The sequence below is a fragment of the Mus musculus genome, chromosome 4, assembly GCF_000001635.26.
Source record: "Mus musculus strain C57BL/6J chromosome 4, GRCm38.p6 C57BL/6J".
Taxonomy (NCBI): domain Eukaryota; kingdom Metazoa; phylum Chordata; class Mammalia; order Rodentia; family Muridae; genus Mus; species Mus musculus.
In genome coordinates, this window is record NC_000070.6 from 128253225 (window position 1) to 128269101 (window position 15877).

The 15877-nt window shown below is 48.5% G+C and overlaps 2 protein-coding genes and 1 long non-coding RNA gene across 8 annotated transcripts in view; 2 read left to right on the forward strand and 1 right to left on the reverse strand.

Moving 5' to 3' along the window:
• Csmd2 (CUB and Sushi multiple domains 2) overlaps positions 1 to 15877 on the forward strand; it is a 581156-nt gene that overhangs the window by 266720 nt on the left and 298559 nt on the right. The gene's annotated exons all lie outside the window — the stretch shown is intronic.
• On the reverse strand, positions 6988 to 7671 carry Hmgb4 (high-mobility group box 4). Its single transcript, NM_027036.3, has one exon. It carries the CDS (start codon positions 7547 to 7549, stop codon positions 7004 to 7006), a length of 546 nt encoding a protein of 181 aa, NP_081312.2. The 5' UTR covers positions 7550 to 7671; the 3' UTR covers positions 6988 to 7003.
• Positions 7820 to 9766, forward strand: Hmgb4os (high-mobility group box 4, opposite strand). The gene is made up of 3 exons (NR_130980.1): positions 7820 to 8049; positions 9372 to 9559; positions 9667 to 9766. It is a non-coding gene; the product is annotated as a high-mobility group box 4, opposite strand (long non-coding RNA).

The following is a 15877-nucleotide window of genomic DNA, read 5'->3' on the forward strand; positions in this document are numbered from 1 at the left end:
TTACAGACCTCCAAACTGGGGAGACAGACAATAGCTACAGCTCATGCATTGAGAGAGCCATTGGTGGACGTTATAGATGCTAGGGAGCACAGAGGAGTGGCTTCCTGCAGAAAGCGATCCCTGACCCATAGGGCGATGGAAATGCTCCCTGACCTACAAGGAAGGATGATGCTGAGGTGGGTGAGATGCATCGTCAGATGGCATTGCCCCTAGAGCCTGATGACCTTAGTTGGGTCCCCAGGATCCACGTGATGGGAAGAGGATTGACTCCCATAAGTTGTCCTCTGACCTCCTTCACATGGGCATTGTGGCACATTTATGCATGTGCATGTGTGCACATGCATTCATACTAGACAGACAGACAGACAGACAGACAGACAGACAGGCAGACAGACGTAGAATGCTAGAGTATCAGGTACAATGACCCTGAGCACTAGAGGGATTAGGATGACATTTTTAGTTGGGAAGATATGGTAGGACCTCAAAGTGGGTGTATCAGTTATCTACTACCTGTAGCAAATTAGCCCCAAACCTAGCAGTTTGGGATAATGTTTATTCTCTCCTATTGCCTAGGTGTGGCTATGTAGGATTCTAAAGAGTTCCACTAAATTCAGATCAGGCTGTCCAGCAGGACTCCTGTTGAGGAAAGGCGGGCTTCCAAGCCATTCTGCCTACTGGATCCTGCTCCCCGTTGCTGTTGAGAGGAGACCACCTCAGCTCCCTTCCACGGGGCAGCTCTGACAGGCTGCTCTGCTCATCAGAGCAAGCCAAAGAGAAGATGACAGAAGTCACGGTCTTTTCTATATAACCTGCTATCAGAAGTGACATCCCACTACTTTTGCTGTATTCAAGTCATTAGAAGCGAGTCTCTTGGTCTAGACCACACACAGGGGAAGAGGATGGCACCAGAGCAAGGATGGAGCCCGGGGAGGTCATCTGGAGTCACTTTTGAAGCTGCAGACCACAGTCTGCCTGCTGGCCCCTGCTGATTCCTGTCTCTTCCATGTGCAAAACAGTCACTCGTGCCCAAAGTCACAGCCCTTTACGCAATCCCCATGTGAGATCTGGTCCAGTGTGGATGAAGTTACGGCATCCATTCTTAAATAGCGACTCCAGAAAGCTGTCCATTTGGATTTGACAATTTTCAAAAGGGAACCAAAAAACATGACCCTTCTCCAAATGTCTTAACATGGGACTGGACTGGGTCACAGCATCACATATTCCTACTCAGCATGAAGGGAACCACGAGGCACAGAGGAGTCACTGGCCCGAAAAGTGTGGACATTTTCTTGATCCCATTTGAAAGCCTGGGACAGCTTTCCACTCAGGACTCCTGCTTCCAAACTCCAGCTTCTTCCCCCTCAAGTCCACCTTCCTTCAAAAAAGCATGTGTTTGCAGGGGCTTGGCTCTCCATCCAATAGTCCTTTTACATATTGTACTGGCCCGGGTGTAGTACCATGTGCCTGTAATCTCAGCACTCAAGAGACTGAGTTAGGAGGATCAGTGCGAGTTTGAGGCCAGCCTGGGATAAATTACAAGACTAAAAACAAAATTATTGATTAATTAACCAATTTTTAAAAGAAATTAAATTTTGTACTCTCTTGGCCCCCATCAGCCCCAGCTGTCAGCCTTTTCTCTAGTAAGACTTTTCTCAAAACCTTTGGAGTGTGTGTATGTGTGTGTGTGTGTGGGGGGGGGTCCCCTGTAATTCTCACTGACATCACCTTCATAGTCAACTGGGATTGTCTCCAAACAAAAAGCAAATGGTCTCTAGCCCTAGGGACCACCTGCGCTGCAGCTTGTGACCCATCTAAAATGTACCAGGACCCAACCTGAGATGTTTCATGTCACTAGGGTTTAGGTTCATTTCTTAACACCTGGAGTAGATAGAGACCGTAAGACCACGAGACTCGCTTTTAATGAATTGATCATAGCAACAGCCACATACTCCTTGGGACTAAGCCTTCCCTACCCAGACCTCCAGCTAAGACAGCCAAGGACAAGCTCTCATAGGTCCCACAGAGTCTTTTGTTTGAGCTAAAGGATCCTTGAGACTGAAACCGAGCTCTGTCTCCAGGAACCCGAGCCTCTGAAGTCTTAACCACTCCTGCCTCAGCTAGATTTCCAAACAACCCTTAAAAGCCCTTTTGCACCCAGGAGAGAGGACTATCAAAAGGAGCATCCTGGTTCCTCTCTATCCCAGGGATTTTCTCTTAAGAATGGGGCAAGAAATTCCATCTAACCCTGGACACCTCCTCTTGGCCAGGAAACCACAGACAACAGTATTGCTAAACTGTGCCTTACAAAGGATTCCTTCCTTCTTGGTTTCTAACACACACTCCTTCTGTCCTCCTGGCTCCTGCAGGCAACACCCTCCACGTCTTGCTTTCAACGCTCTGCTTGAACTTTTGAAGATTTGTCTTAACAATCTTTCTAATGCACTCTCAGCCCCTCCCCGGTCCAGACATGTGGTTCCACAGCTAGCCCACATTTTACAGGTCTATGGCATGGGTCTCTCCTTACCTTGGTGCCAAACTCTGCATCTGCTGACTGTTCCAGGTAATAAACGACCTGAAGTCTTAGTGGCACACAACACGAAACACCTCTCAGGCTCTGTGTGTCAGGAATTGGGTGCATCCTAGCTAGGTGACAAGCGGCAGATAAGGGGTCCCTAAGGCTACAGAGCCCAGTTCTTTGTCTGGAGACGGTCCAGTTCCTGGCTCTCTCTTGGCTCTTGGAAGGACTTAGTACCTTGAAGACCAGGCTGGGTACCTCAGCTCCTGATGTGTGTCACTGCCATCTACCTTCTGTGCCTTGCCGTGGGATCTTCTTTCATGAGCAGTTTTCCATGTGTCAGTGTGCTTCGAGCAAGGCGGAACTTGGTTAAAGTCATATGATTTATAACCCAATATTTTGTTTTAAAAAAATGACATGGTTGGGGAGAAGCCCAGTCAGGCAAAGGTCTGTGTTTTATCCCCAAAACCCAAATAAAAGCCAGGTAGGATGGCACATTCTTGTAATCTCATCTCAGGCCAGAGACAGGTAGACACTTGGCAAGTTCTTGTCAGTAAGAGAGCATGTGTGTGCATGTGTGTTTGTGCATGTGTGCAAATATGCATGGGCACATGTGTGTGTGTGTGTGTGTGTGTGTGTGTGTACATACACACACTCACATTTGTGCACCTGCTTACATGTGTGTATGTAACTGACAGATTGTCTTATGGCTTCCACACCTGTGAACATGCACAAATGATAGCCCAACACTTTTATACTATCATCTTTATTGGAATGGAATCTGTAGATGCAGTTCACATAGAGATGGGCAGGGAAACATAGGCTGAGATATCAAGAGGTGGAGCCACTAAGAGCATCTTACAAGCCCAGGGACAGTGAGACTGGTTTCTGACCTGATTATGTCATATCTGACTCCCACAGGTGACAGGCGACCAGGCAAACATGTCACTGTTAAAGGGGAGAATCTCAGAAGCAGAGGGAGCCAGTCTGCATATCAGGGATTATACTAGGAACCTTTAGTGGAGACAGCAAAGCTTTTGGGGGCTGAGGGGGCTTTAACGGGTAGTTCACTGTCAGTGCACCCCAACTCAGAGATCAAGGACAGCCTCAGAGTCTCCTGGTCTCTTTGGATGATCTGTTTCCTTAAGGTGATACATTCATCTTCTTTAAACGACTCTTCAGCAGACTAAGCCAAATGCCACCACCCACCATTACCAAGGGCAGCCCCCACCCCCACCCCCACCCCCACCCCCACAGCACATTTACAACAATGGCTCTGGCTTATCCTCAGCTCTCCTGAAGGTCATATCTTATGTATTGAAGTGTGACAAGAAGTGACAGGCCGAGAAAATGGGGCACCCCAACCTTTAGAATCTCACCTTGGTGACCACACCCTGTTTATGGATCTTCCAGGCCAGAGAACTAAGCTTTAATCCCCTAAACAGTTGAGGTCTTAGTGGATGGCGCAGCCAACAAAAAGATCCCGGTGTGGTTGAATGACATTTTCACATCGATCCTCCTGCAACCTTGATCTACTTCTCTGTTGGGATTTGAGGGAAACCCGATAAATGAAATATACTTATTTCCCTCTCCAGCACAGAATCAATTGGCAGATGACGGGAAAGCAAGAGGAGGGTCCACTTCATTACTGAGGAACTGATCAACAGGGAGGCCTGACCTCACTGCAGGGACAGGAAGGGCCAGAGGTAGGACTGGAGCAGAACAACATGGCCCTGGTGCACATGTGAGGCCGGGCAAAGCATTCCTATGAAACATTCTGGTACCCATGCTTACCAGCCCCCCTTCTGGGGAGAATGAATCACAGAGAGAGCAATCTCACAGTTGCCACTCTGGGTTTTTAGCAATGGTCTCTCCAAGCAATTCCCAATGGAGGCCCTCATTATCTCTGTTCTTGAAGGGGAACGAGAGCCTATTAGCCTCGTGTCTTCTAGCTTTGCCTCCTCTTCCTGAACTCATCGTGGGAGATTGGCACTTGATAGTCTCTGAAGATTCTAGAATAATCAATAATACACATCATAGATGGAAGCACATGGCTCCTCTCCACCACACTCTCCACCACACTCCACGCTCACATTTCCCATGAACTCGCTGAGCCTAGCACCCAAACTTCATTTTACACAGGCACTCTGGCATGTCCCAAGTCCCTGTGATACCACCACAAAGGGATTTCCCCAAAGGACTCAGTATCCTTAACTGTGCTTTAAACATAGGTGCTGGGATGGTTAGATGGCTCCACAGGTAAAGGCACTTGCTTGCCATGGAGCCTGACAACTTATTTGGAACCCATGTGATGGAAGAGATCCAAGCCCTACTAGTTATCCTCTGACCTACACACACACATGCATGTACATATATGCACATACCCTCTACCCAACCTGTAATTGTCTCGTCACCTGGCACTACTGATAATTCCAGTGTGTTGGCTGACTTTTCTGTCTGTTCCTCCCTTGATATATATTCCTAGTAGTAGAAGCTACTGGTATGATGCAGGAAACCTTTCAGAGTATCAGATATATTAATGACTACACAGAGAGAGGTGCCAGAGAAGACTAGTCACGATGATGGTGTTGGGCCCAGAGGCTCAGTCTCTGTCTTCTCAAGGGCAGGGTATCTCACTGGACAGCCCACTCTCCCACCCATCATGTTAGATGCAAGCTCCCTCTCCCCCCTCTTTGTGTTCCTCCACTGTCATCCACCATGGTTATTAGACACCAATAGGGTCAACCCCTCCCATTGTCCTTAAGCATCCTCCTTCATGTCTTCAAGGATGCCCTGTATCCTGTTGACAAAACTGACTTGAACTTCCACAATCTCGTAACTGGAAAGGGATAACACAAGGTCCCAGAGCAGAGTATGATGTGTCACACAACCATCCACTAGATATCTGCCATTCAGGAGCCAGCAATGAGGAAACAGGAAAGTCTGTGTCTAAGTACCAGACAGAGGTGGGGACAGAGGGGACAGAGGGGACGTTGTCTGAATCTACATTTTAAGGGTTAGTAACAGAGGGTTGGAGACAATAAGGCAGAAGCGAGGCAGAGGATCAAGGCTGTCAAAAGTGTCTTCTAGAAGTATGCCAGCTGGTATTCTTTGTCCCTGTGTCTTAACACAATAGCTCTGTAGAGTTTGATCACCTGCTGCCTGTGGGAGCTTACCCCTTCTGACCTTGCTGAAGACAATAAGGCAGGAAGGAAGGTGGAGGCTAGCCTATGATAAATACCTTTCCTTTTAGCCTTGCATCCATCGCTTCAGACTTCACAAGGCCACGACCTAGGTTTTGGCCACGGTTGAGTTGTCACATGATGGCTCAGCTGTAGTGATCCGCACTGTACTTATGTGGTTGCCACAGCCTCCACTTCCTTCTGCTTGGAGGGCAGAGCCTCTGCTTTCAGCGTTAGCTTAACATCCCCCTAGCTGCCAGACAATTTTCTCCCAGCTCCTTGAACTGCTCCCTTCACCCAACTGCAAGGAAACTTTCTAAGGCAAATTGACTAGCAAGGTAGGGTACCATTGCCTAGAAGCAATACCACCTATTAAGTATTCAGAACTGTGCTGCCTCATCCAGTCACTAAGATAATGCATAAAGCAGGTGCTGTACCCTGCTTTCGAGGAGGAGGCCGGGGCTCCCTAGGAGACACAAGGCAGGGGCGGGGATGAGTGTGGGTTGAAGTTTTTGAGAGGAAGGAGAACACTTAAGTCTGATGATCTCTGTCTTTTCAATGAAGCAGAAAATGAGGGCACCTCCTGAGAGGGCGCAGGAGAAGCAAAGCCAAGCTGGAGTTCCAGCTGTAAGCCATGGGAGGTGGGAATTTCACCAACGTGAGATCTTCTTGGGCAGCTTCATCCCTCCCCCAACACCCCCTACCCCCCCCCCCATGCTTCTTGTTCACCACCACTCCCGTTGCTGTATTTTATAACCTTCTCTCTCATTGTGTTCTCTCACTGGGCAGGAGCATCCCAAAGCCCCTGTCCCATGGACCTGGCATGTGGGAAACCAAACAACTTGATTCTGAGCCCAGAGTAGTAATGAAAATCAAAATGGCTGACTGTAGAGATCGCACAATCCCTTCTTAGTTTGACCCCATTCCCATGAGATGGCAAGCCGCAGCAGAAGCTGGGAATTTTATTAAGAAATGTCTGAGCCAATCACTCTACTTTGGTCACAAAAGCAGTGATGTCGCTCCCCAAGCCCAAGTGACTTTGCACATGTGCTTGACCACCCTGGTCAACCCAGGTCATTTGGGTCCTGCAGCCAGTTCCCTCTCTTAGAGTGCTAGCACTCTCTCTCTCTCTCTCTCTCTCTCTCTCTCTCTCTCTCTCTCTCTCTCTCTCTCTCTCTCTCTCTCTCTCTGAAAGCCAGCCTTCCCAAGACTGGACCTCAATGAAACCACTTACTCTCATAGCATAGCATCCAAGGACACACGACCATACAGGACACCAGGACCAGAAAGTCAATTGAATGATGTTTTATTGTTTCAAACTGGTCTTGGCTGATTCCAAGAAATTCCCCTTCCTGCCTTGACATTGGTTGCGGTAGGCCTCCTGTTCCTCGAAATACTTTGCCCGCATAAGTGCAGCCTTCTGTTCATAGGGCTTTTTTTCTGCTTCGTCAGTTGTGGACCACATTTTCCCAGCAGCCTTGGCCACCTGCACCACGGTCCAGTCGGGGTTCTCTTGCTTCAGCATAGCATAGTGGTCCCGGGAGAAGAGCAGGAAGGAGGATGGGGGCTTCCGCGGTGCCTTTGGGTCCCTCTTTCTTCTCTTTCTTCTCTTGCCTATGTAATTCATCATTTCTTGCTGGTACCGGGCTTTATCGAGCTCTGCTAGGGCTTCATACTTTGCCTTTTCGTGCTTTGAGATGGATCTCCATTTTTCTGAACACTTTCTAGAGAATTCTTTAAAGCCAAGGTAGGTATTTGGCTGTTGCTCCTTGAATTTGTTTCTGAAATTCAGCATAAAATGGATGTAAGAAGACACATTCACCTTGGGCCTTAGCTGGTCTTTTTCCCCCATGTTTATACAACCATAATGTCCTTCGCTGGACCCTGCTGATCTGGATAGCAGAGATTTCTGTCTCTGCACCCGAGGAGCAATCTAGAAGGTGCCCTACTTATGGTGAAATTTCCTCTGTGTGTGAGCCTCAGCCAGGGCCCAGCCTTTTCAGTGCTGGTGGCCTTTGTTGGGTCAAAGAAGGGATACTGTGATGTCATCCCCGAGCTGACCAATGCCAACCAAACTCAGTCATTTGCAGGTAAGCCCTCTTAGTGGTTGGTGTCTCCGTGGACTTTTTTTTCTTCCTTTAAGGAAAGATGAAGGTTTATCTGAATCTTATTAGAGTTGCTACTGGGCCCTGGGAATCTTTCCCTTTGGCTTTCTAGAGGCTGTGGGCTTTGCTCCGCCTCTGGGATCGTTATATCCCTGTCCCCCAGTGGGTCATAATAAGGGCTGCCTTTCTCCATGTGATTGTCAGGATGCTGCCTCCTCATCCTCCACACAGGCTAGAAATAATGAAGGCAAGGAGGGGGAATGTCTCGGGAGCTGTCATGAGAGCATGTGAAGGCTTTCTGTTTCCCTCGAGCAGTGGCAATGCCTGCTGCACAAAGGGTTTAGTAGTAACTCTAAAAATAATCAGCTATGACAGCTGGGACTTGGTTCCTGTCAGGACAAAGTTGTCTAATTTAAAACCCAAGCACTTCGGCTCAGAGTCTGAATCCTTCGTTTCTCTGAAGAAATTGGAGGAGAAAGAGGGAAGAGAACCTGAGAGTTTATTAATTACATTGGAGTTCTTGAAATTTTGAATTCTTAGCTCTTCTGGCAGCCCCTCCCCATCCTTGAAAGAGTCCCCATTTCTTAGAGTTAAGTTTACAGAGCACTAAAACAGTTAAGCAAAATGGCTTCTTTGGGGTAAAAGTTGATACCCTGCTAGTGGTCCAACTGTGGAGAGTGCAGTAAAGGCCAACAGACCTGTTTGTGTGTAAATGGGTTTACCGAAAATCCAGTGGGGGACAGTAGTGCCACATGCATAGGACAAGAACACATGTTCTCATTGATATAAGGATTGAGTTCAAACTTGAGCAGCCACCAACAGGCAGGAGCCATGGATCTTGGGTGTCAACTGATTGATTGGAGCCACTGTCCTGAAAACTTTTCAGGGAGGGCTAGAGGTGACATTTTTGGTCTTAGCCTGTGTAAGGTTTGGGCAGGGGATGTTAGAAGATAGACATACACACACACACACACACATGCACACACGCACACACGCGCACATGCACATGCACACACACATACATACACATGGTCTCAGCAGTATTTCCCTACAAGGAAACTATTCTCAGACTTCCAAGACTGGCTTTAACTTTTGGTTTTGGTTTGTGGCCATACCTTGCCTCCCTTTGAGCCTATGATTTCCCAGGAAAATGTGTTTGCACTAGCAAGAGATATTGTTCTAGGTGACCTATAGGGTACCATGCCAGGCAAAGTAAAGAGAGGAAGAGAGAGACAGAGAGAGAGAGAGAGAGCAAGCTATAGGAATTTGTTGTTGTGTAGGCCAGACTACAGACTTGCAGGGATGCTGGGAAATGCTACCAATTTGTCTTAGTCAGGGTTTCTATTCCTGCACAAACATCAAGACCAAGAAGCAAGTTGGGGAGGAAAGGGTTTAGTCAGCTTACATATTCACATTGCTGTTCATCACCAAAGGAAGGAGGACTGGAAGTCAAGCAGGTCAGGAAGCAGGAGCTGATGCCGAGGCCATGGCGGGGTGTTCCTTACTGGCTTGCCAGGGGAGCTGACTTGGCTTCTCTGCTTCTGAAATCAATGCTGTGTGCTCTTGAAGATCCACTGCTGGCCCTTCCCTGGCTACTCTCCTCGGAAAATAACCAAGGTTCATTTCGTGTCACTACTGAGGAGCCCCAAGAGATCAGAGATGGAGGAGGTGAGCTTTGAGGCAGATGTCTCCTGGCTCCACCCGCTCAGAGGTCACCAGGAGTTGTCACCTCTCTGGACTAGAGGTCTCTTCCCCTGGTAAGATGTCCTCTCTAAGCAGCCAGCTCTCCTCCCAGGCTCACAAACACTTTCTCCCATATCATCTCCTGTCTAGGTGGTGACACCTCTGTTTTCTCTGCCCCAAGTCCCCTCTAGGGAAGCCTACATCGCGGGACCTTCCTGAACCTGTCCCTCACCTTTGTGGATAGACTGTTTATTAAACACTCCTCGAATTATTCTGCTGGGACCTTGACCAAAGTACTGTGTGTAATCTTTCACCATATACCCCAAGCAGAAGGTTTGAAATTTTAGAGATCTAGATTCCCATGGTCTCTAAAGAGCCAGCAGCACATTCGGGGGCAGTGGCTGCCAGAAGTAAGGACGCATCCCCGTCTATCTAATGTTCTGAGTTATAAGATATCCTCTAGGAAAGGGCCTCAGTCAAGTAGCCAGACAGGAAAGACCTCAGACTTCATGGATGGCAGGACTTGTTGTTGCGAATACTCAACTCTGCCCTTCTGGTTCAAAAGTAACCACAGACAGTAATCCATAAGTAAATGACTGTCTGTGACAATAAGCCTTTATTTATACAGTTTATAGGCTGGGCGTTTTAAGTCTACTGGCCCTCAGTCTGGCTATGAGTTTAGCTATTGTTTGGATCTCTTGATTGCAGTATACAATAAATTAAATACACTTTGTGTCATAGCTCATTAACATATATGTACATATATAATGTGCATCAGCCTCAGTTTCTGAGCATAATCAATCCATGTAATCCTCTTTGCAATCCTTTGGGGGTGCTGTTTCCCTTACCATTATAAGAAAGAGGTCATGGTATCAAGTATTAAACTGTACTAAGTATGTGTGTGACATGCTACTATTTTCTGCCGTGTTTTATTTTGATGGTTTGAAGAAAACCCACAGCTGATCTCAAGGCTCACTAATGCTCCTGGCTGACATGAAGAACTCCATCTGGGCAAGTGCACTTGAAAACTGTGAGGGACTCTTCCCTTGGTAATAATATGCAGGGGGAAGAATACGGCTTCCAGGGCTAGACAGACGGGGGCTCCAGACCTGGCTTTGCCTGCCAAGAAGATGATGTCCGGTCAAGTCTTGCTCTCAAAGTCATGCCTTTAAAAGATAGTGATGGAACTGAGGTGGTGGCTCCATTGGCAAAGCGTTTGCCATGCAAGCGTGAGGACCCCAGCTTGGCTCCCAGAACCCACATTAAAGAGTGAAACAAAGGGCTGGAGAGATGGCTCAGCAGTTAAAAGCAGTGACTTCTCTTCCAGAGGTCTTGAGTTCAAATCCCAGCAACCACATGGTAGCTCACAACCAACTCTAATGGGATAGGTTGCCCTCTTCTGGTATGTCTGAAGACAGCAACAGTGTACTCACATACGTAAAATGTTTTTTGTTTTTGTTTTTGTTTTTGTTTTTGTTTTTGTTTTGTTTTATTAAGTGAAACAAGTCAAAGCAAATGAAAAATGGCTCTGGGGAGGCAGAGGTGAGGTGGCTCCAGGGTGGCTACTGGTCACCTGACCTACTTAAATCAGCAACCCCAAGGCCAGTGAGAGGGACCCTGTGTTAAAAAGACAGGGTAGATGGCAGCAGAAGCACTTGTGGATGTTGACCTCTGCCCTCCATACTCATGTTCACACACATGCACTCCCACACACACACACACACACACACACACACACACATACACAAACACACGAACACAAGCCTGGAAGATAAAAGGCATTGTGAGAAGCCAGCTGGTGAAGCCAGTTTACACACTGGAATGAAAGGATAAGCAGTTGACACACATGCTCTACCATAGCATAGGCTGGATATCGGGTCAGGAAGAGGACAACCGACTGTCTTTAGAGCAGAGGACGCTGGCAGGCGTCACAACATCCAAGCCATCTGGGAGGTGAGCAGCCTTCATAGGTCACACTGACAGCCTTCTACGGTGCCATAGTAAGAGCAATGCTCATCAGGGATGGCCTCCCTCATCACTCACACCCTGCATCCAGTCCCCAGAAAGCATTAGACCCAGCCATGTGCTGAGTCTGGACTCATACTTGATGCTCTTTGATCCTCTAGCCTTAGAAAAACAGGGAAACTAATACACTTTGGATGCAACTGATGTGGTCACTGAATGGGAGAAGAGATGCCGGGTTGGATGTTGGAACCAGAAAAGGGGGCGTTAGAAGACAGCTGGGAACATCTGGGTTAAGGCTTCCACTCGGCAGACAGTACTGTAGCAATGCTGCTTTCTTAAATCTTAATGCATGTTCTGTAAGTACTGCACCAAACTCAGAGAACCTGGGGAAGGAGCTTCTAGCACTATGATCTGCTGAATAGGTAAACAGGAAGTGGAATATGAACAGGTACACGAATGGAAACATGATAGTGAGGGTCAGACAAGCCTGGTTACCTCTGGATAAACGTCTAGAACTAGATCGGACAGTGCTGAGGGTGCAGAGAGCCTTCAGAGGCCTTAACAAAGCCATTCGAGCCACAGGGTTAGAAAAAGGCCTTAGTTCATCCAGCCCCCTGACCTTCCAACCATGATGACCCTCCCTTTCAACACATTCTTTTGTAGAACTGTTTCCTCCTGGAAACCATCCCCTTGTCCCAAGGAATGGGTTCATGGCCTAGGCAAATGATCTGAGACCCTCTGTGGGTCTTTTCTGTTTGTCATGAGAAAAGATATCTCTGTGTTCTTCCTGGTGATGACGGTGAAGGGCTGAGTCAGAGCTGCTGAGTGGCCGAGGTTCAGCCTCCAGCTGCTGCCATTTGCTGTTGGCCAGCACTCAGAAGCCCTGCAGACTGAGGCTGGTGGCATCTGAGCTTCTAGTCCTGACATGCCTGAGCCATCTGCAGCCCTGCTCTTCTGTGGTTTAATTACAACTGCTACTGGTTGCTTCTCCGTTCCAGACTGCTCTGGACTTCTTTCACTGGAAGTCACTAGTATAGAGCATACACAGGTGTGAAGGGATGGGATACATGGCACAGGCACAGGTGTGAAGAGATGGAATACATGGCACAGGTCTGAGGTGGTGGGATACATGGCACAGGCACAGGTGTGAACTGGTAGGATACATAGCACAGGCCCAGGTGTGAAGTGGTAAGATACATGGCACAGGCACAGGTGTGAAGGGATGGGATATGTGACATAGGCACAGGTGTGAGGTGGTGGGATACATGGGACAGGCACAGGTGTGAAGTGGTGGGATACATAGCATAGACCCAGGTATGAAAGTGGTAGGATACATGGCACAGGCACAGGTGTGAAGAGATGGGATACATGGCACAGGCACAGGTGTGAAGTGGTGGGATGCATAGCACAGATGCAGGTGTGAAGTGGTAGGATACATGAAACAGGCACAGGTGTGAAGGGATGGGATACATGACACAGGCACAGGTGCGAACTGGTAAGATACATGGCACAGGCACAGGTGTGAAGGGGTGGGATGCATAGCACAGATGCAGGTGTGAAGTGGTAGGATACATGAAACAGGCACAGGTGTGAAGGGATGGGATACATGGCACAGGCACAGGTGTGAACTGGTAGGATACATGGCACAGGCACAGGTGTGAAGGGATGGGATACGTGGCACAGGCACAGATGTGAAGGGGTGGGATGCATAGCACAGACGCAGGTGTGAAGTGGTAGGATACATGGCACAGGCACAGGAGTGAAGGGATGGGATACATGACACAGGCACAGGTGTGAACTGGTAGGATACATAGCAGAGACCCAGGTGTGAAGTGGTAAGATACATGGCACAGGCACAGGTGTGAAGGGATGGGATATGTGACATAGGCACAGGTGTGAGGTGGTGGGATACATGGGACAGGCACAGGTGTGAAGTGGTGGGATACATAGCATAGACCCAGGTATGAAGTAGTAGGATACATGACACAGGCACAGGTGTGAAGGGATGGGATACATGGCACAGGCACAGGTGTGAAGTTGTGGGATACATGACACAGGCACAAGTGTGAAGGGATGGGATACATGGGACAGGCACAAGTGTGAAGTGGTGGGATACATGACACAGGCACAAGTGTGATGAGACCGGCTAAGAGCAAACAGAAACCCTCCTCTCCTCTGGTTTCGGTCCCCTCCCTCCTCTCTATTTGTTGCAGCTTTACCATGTTGATAGTCCAACCCTGGTTTGTTAGAGATAGTGTATGCTTCACACACCATGGCCCTCATAGCTTCTGCATTTGTGCCTGGAGCCTGCTAATGCACCAGACATGGTGCTAAAGGGGCCTGTATACACCACCTCACCTGTCTCAGGCCTAGTGCAGGAAACTTACTTAACCTGAGTGAGCCCGCTGGTAATTTAAAAGATGTGCAAAGTCACCAGACAGGCTTCTTAAGGGGCCCCTGTGGGGAGTCTCTACTTCACATTGCTTCCTCTCTGATGGTCTCTGACTCTGAAGTCTTCCTGGCTGCACAGAGATGTGGCCTCTGCCAGGGAGGTCATTGCTGTACCTTGAGACTCCTTGGCAGCTGGCTCTGTCTAACTATCATCATTAAGCAGCAACCCCATCCCTTGTCATGGTGTGCAACTGTGGATGCAGAGAAGAAAGCCACTGCCACAAGGTCACAGGGTCATCGTAGAGGTGAGAACAGAACACAGCTCCATGACACTCCAGGAACCTTTGCTGGGCTTCATGTATACAAAGGGTCTAAACTCTCAACTCTGCAGCTGCCGTGAAGCACCGTCATGGTTATCCAGCCACCTTCAGAGGGGGAACAAGTGACACTCAGGATGGCAGTGGAATGGGAGATGCCCTTGGAAGTCATCTGAAACCTTCCCTCTGTAGAAGGATTCCAAGATAAGTGTGCCTGCCACCAGGAGGCAGGAGTGACCACCCTCCCTGGAAAAGCTGCCTCCTCTTTCTCCCACTACCTCCATCTTCCAGTGTAGGAGGAAGATGGCCAAGGCTGAGATGGTAGGAATTGCTGCAGGGGGAGTGGGCATGGTATCTTTACCTTTTCACCCCCGTTCTGTTTAGTGCCTAGAGCAGATGGTAGCCTTCTCATTGACCTTGGAAGCCTATGGGGGGTGATTAATCAATTTATTGAGCCCCATGTCCTCTGGAGGTAACATTCTTTGAACGTTGCTCAGGTACTACCCATGTTCCTCTTGTGAGGTCTCTATTCTGTTAGGTAGGGTCTCTGTGAGCACAGAGATGCTGAGGGATCCCATGGCATTGGTAAGGAATTGAGGTTGCTTGGTGAGAGGAAGAGTGGGTGCTCACTTAGATGAAGAGGAGGGAACCTCCCACACCCTAGTTCTGTGGGCGAGAGTATGGGGTTGGAAAGGTATCCCAGTATCTCCTCTATCCTGCCACACACACATACAAGATGTCCTGGGCTATGTCCATTAGGTCTCTTCTAGTCCTGAGATGTTACATGTCTACCTAGTAAAGAGCAGAGCCTGGGTCCAAGTCCAGGACTAGCTGGTTCCCAGGCTTTGGCCCCACCTTGAAGCTTCTTCCATCTGTCTGTGTAGGATCCGCCTAGAGCATCAGTGATGAAGAAGATACCTGGTATGGAGAAATGCTGATGCCCTGTAAGACTGGCATGGTCACTAAGCTCCTAAAACCTGCTCCCTAGCCCTGGGTCATGCTGGTATGAGATACCTCAAAGTTCTAGAGCATCAGGACCACCACCCTGAATCTCAGGTCTAACCAGTTGTGATGGAGACCTAGATGGGAATGGAGCACAGCCTCCTGGAAGCCCTGAAGCTAATTAGAGTACATCTGCTCTGATGCTGCCCAGGCCAGTCTGGAACAGGACTAGAAGAGACCTAATGGATGTAGCCTAGGACATCTTGTATGTGCATGGGGCAGGGTAGAAGTAGAAGAAGATACATTAGGACCTCATCTATTCATAGAACTCATAGAACTAGGCTGTGGGGGGCCCCTTCCTCTTCATCTAAGTGAACACCCACTACTCTCCAGCAAGCAACCTCAAACCCATCTCCTGATTGACCTAGCTTAGGTCACATGAGCACTCTGACCCAGTTGACTATTGAGAATTGTCATGTAATAGATCTATAGGGTCATCCTTTTGGGGAGCTACAGGTTGAGGGACACAGCCGGGCCTTTGATGCATTTTAGTGCTTAGGGACCCTGTGACTTAGATTGGAGGCAAAAGGAGACAGAGGTGGACAGCATCGCTAAAAAAATTTCTGAGGACCCATCCCCAAGGCCCTAACACAGTGCCCCCAGTGCGTTCTCTGTTAAATGACTTCAACATCCCAGGACACATTCTGTATGTCAGGCAAGAAACATCCAGCCCTTCAGCTCTGAACCTGGGATGCAAGACCACAACTACGTCCAGCC

Bases quoted from the DNA above. Each gene is read 5' to 3' on its own strand.
- Hmgb4 (NM_027036.3), bottom strand. From the start codon at position 7,549: ATGGGGGAAAAAGACCAGCTAAGGCCCAAGGTGAATGTGTCTTCTTAC.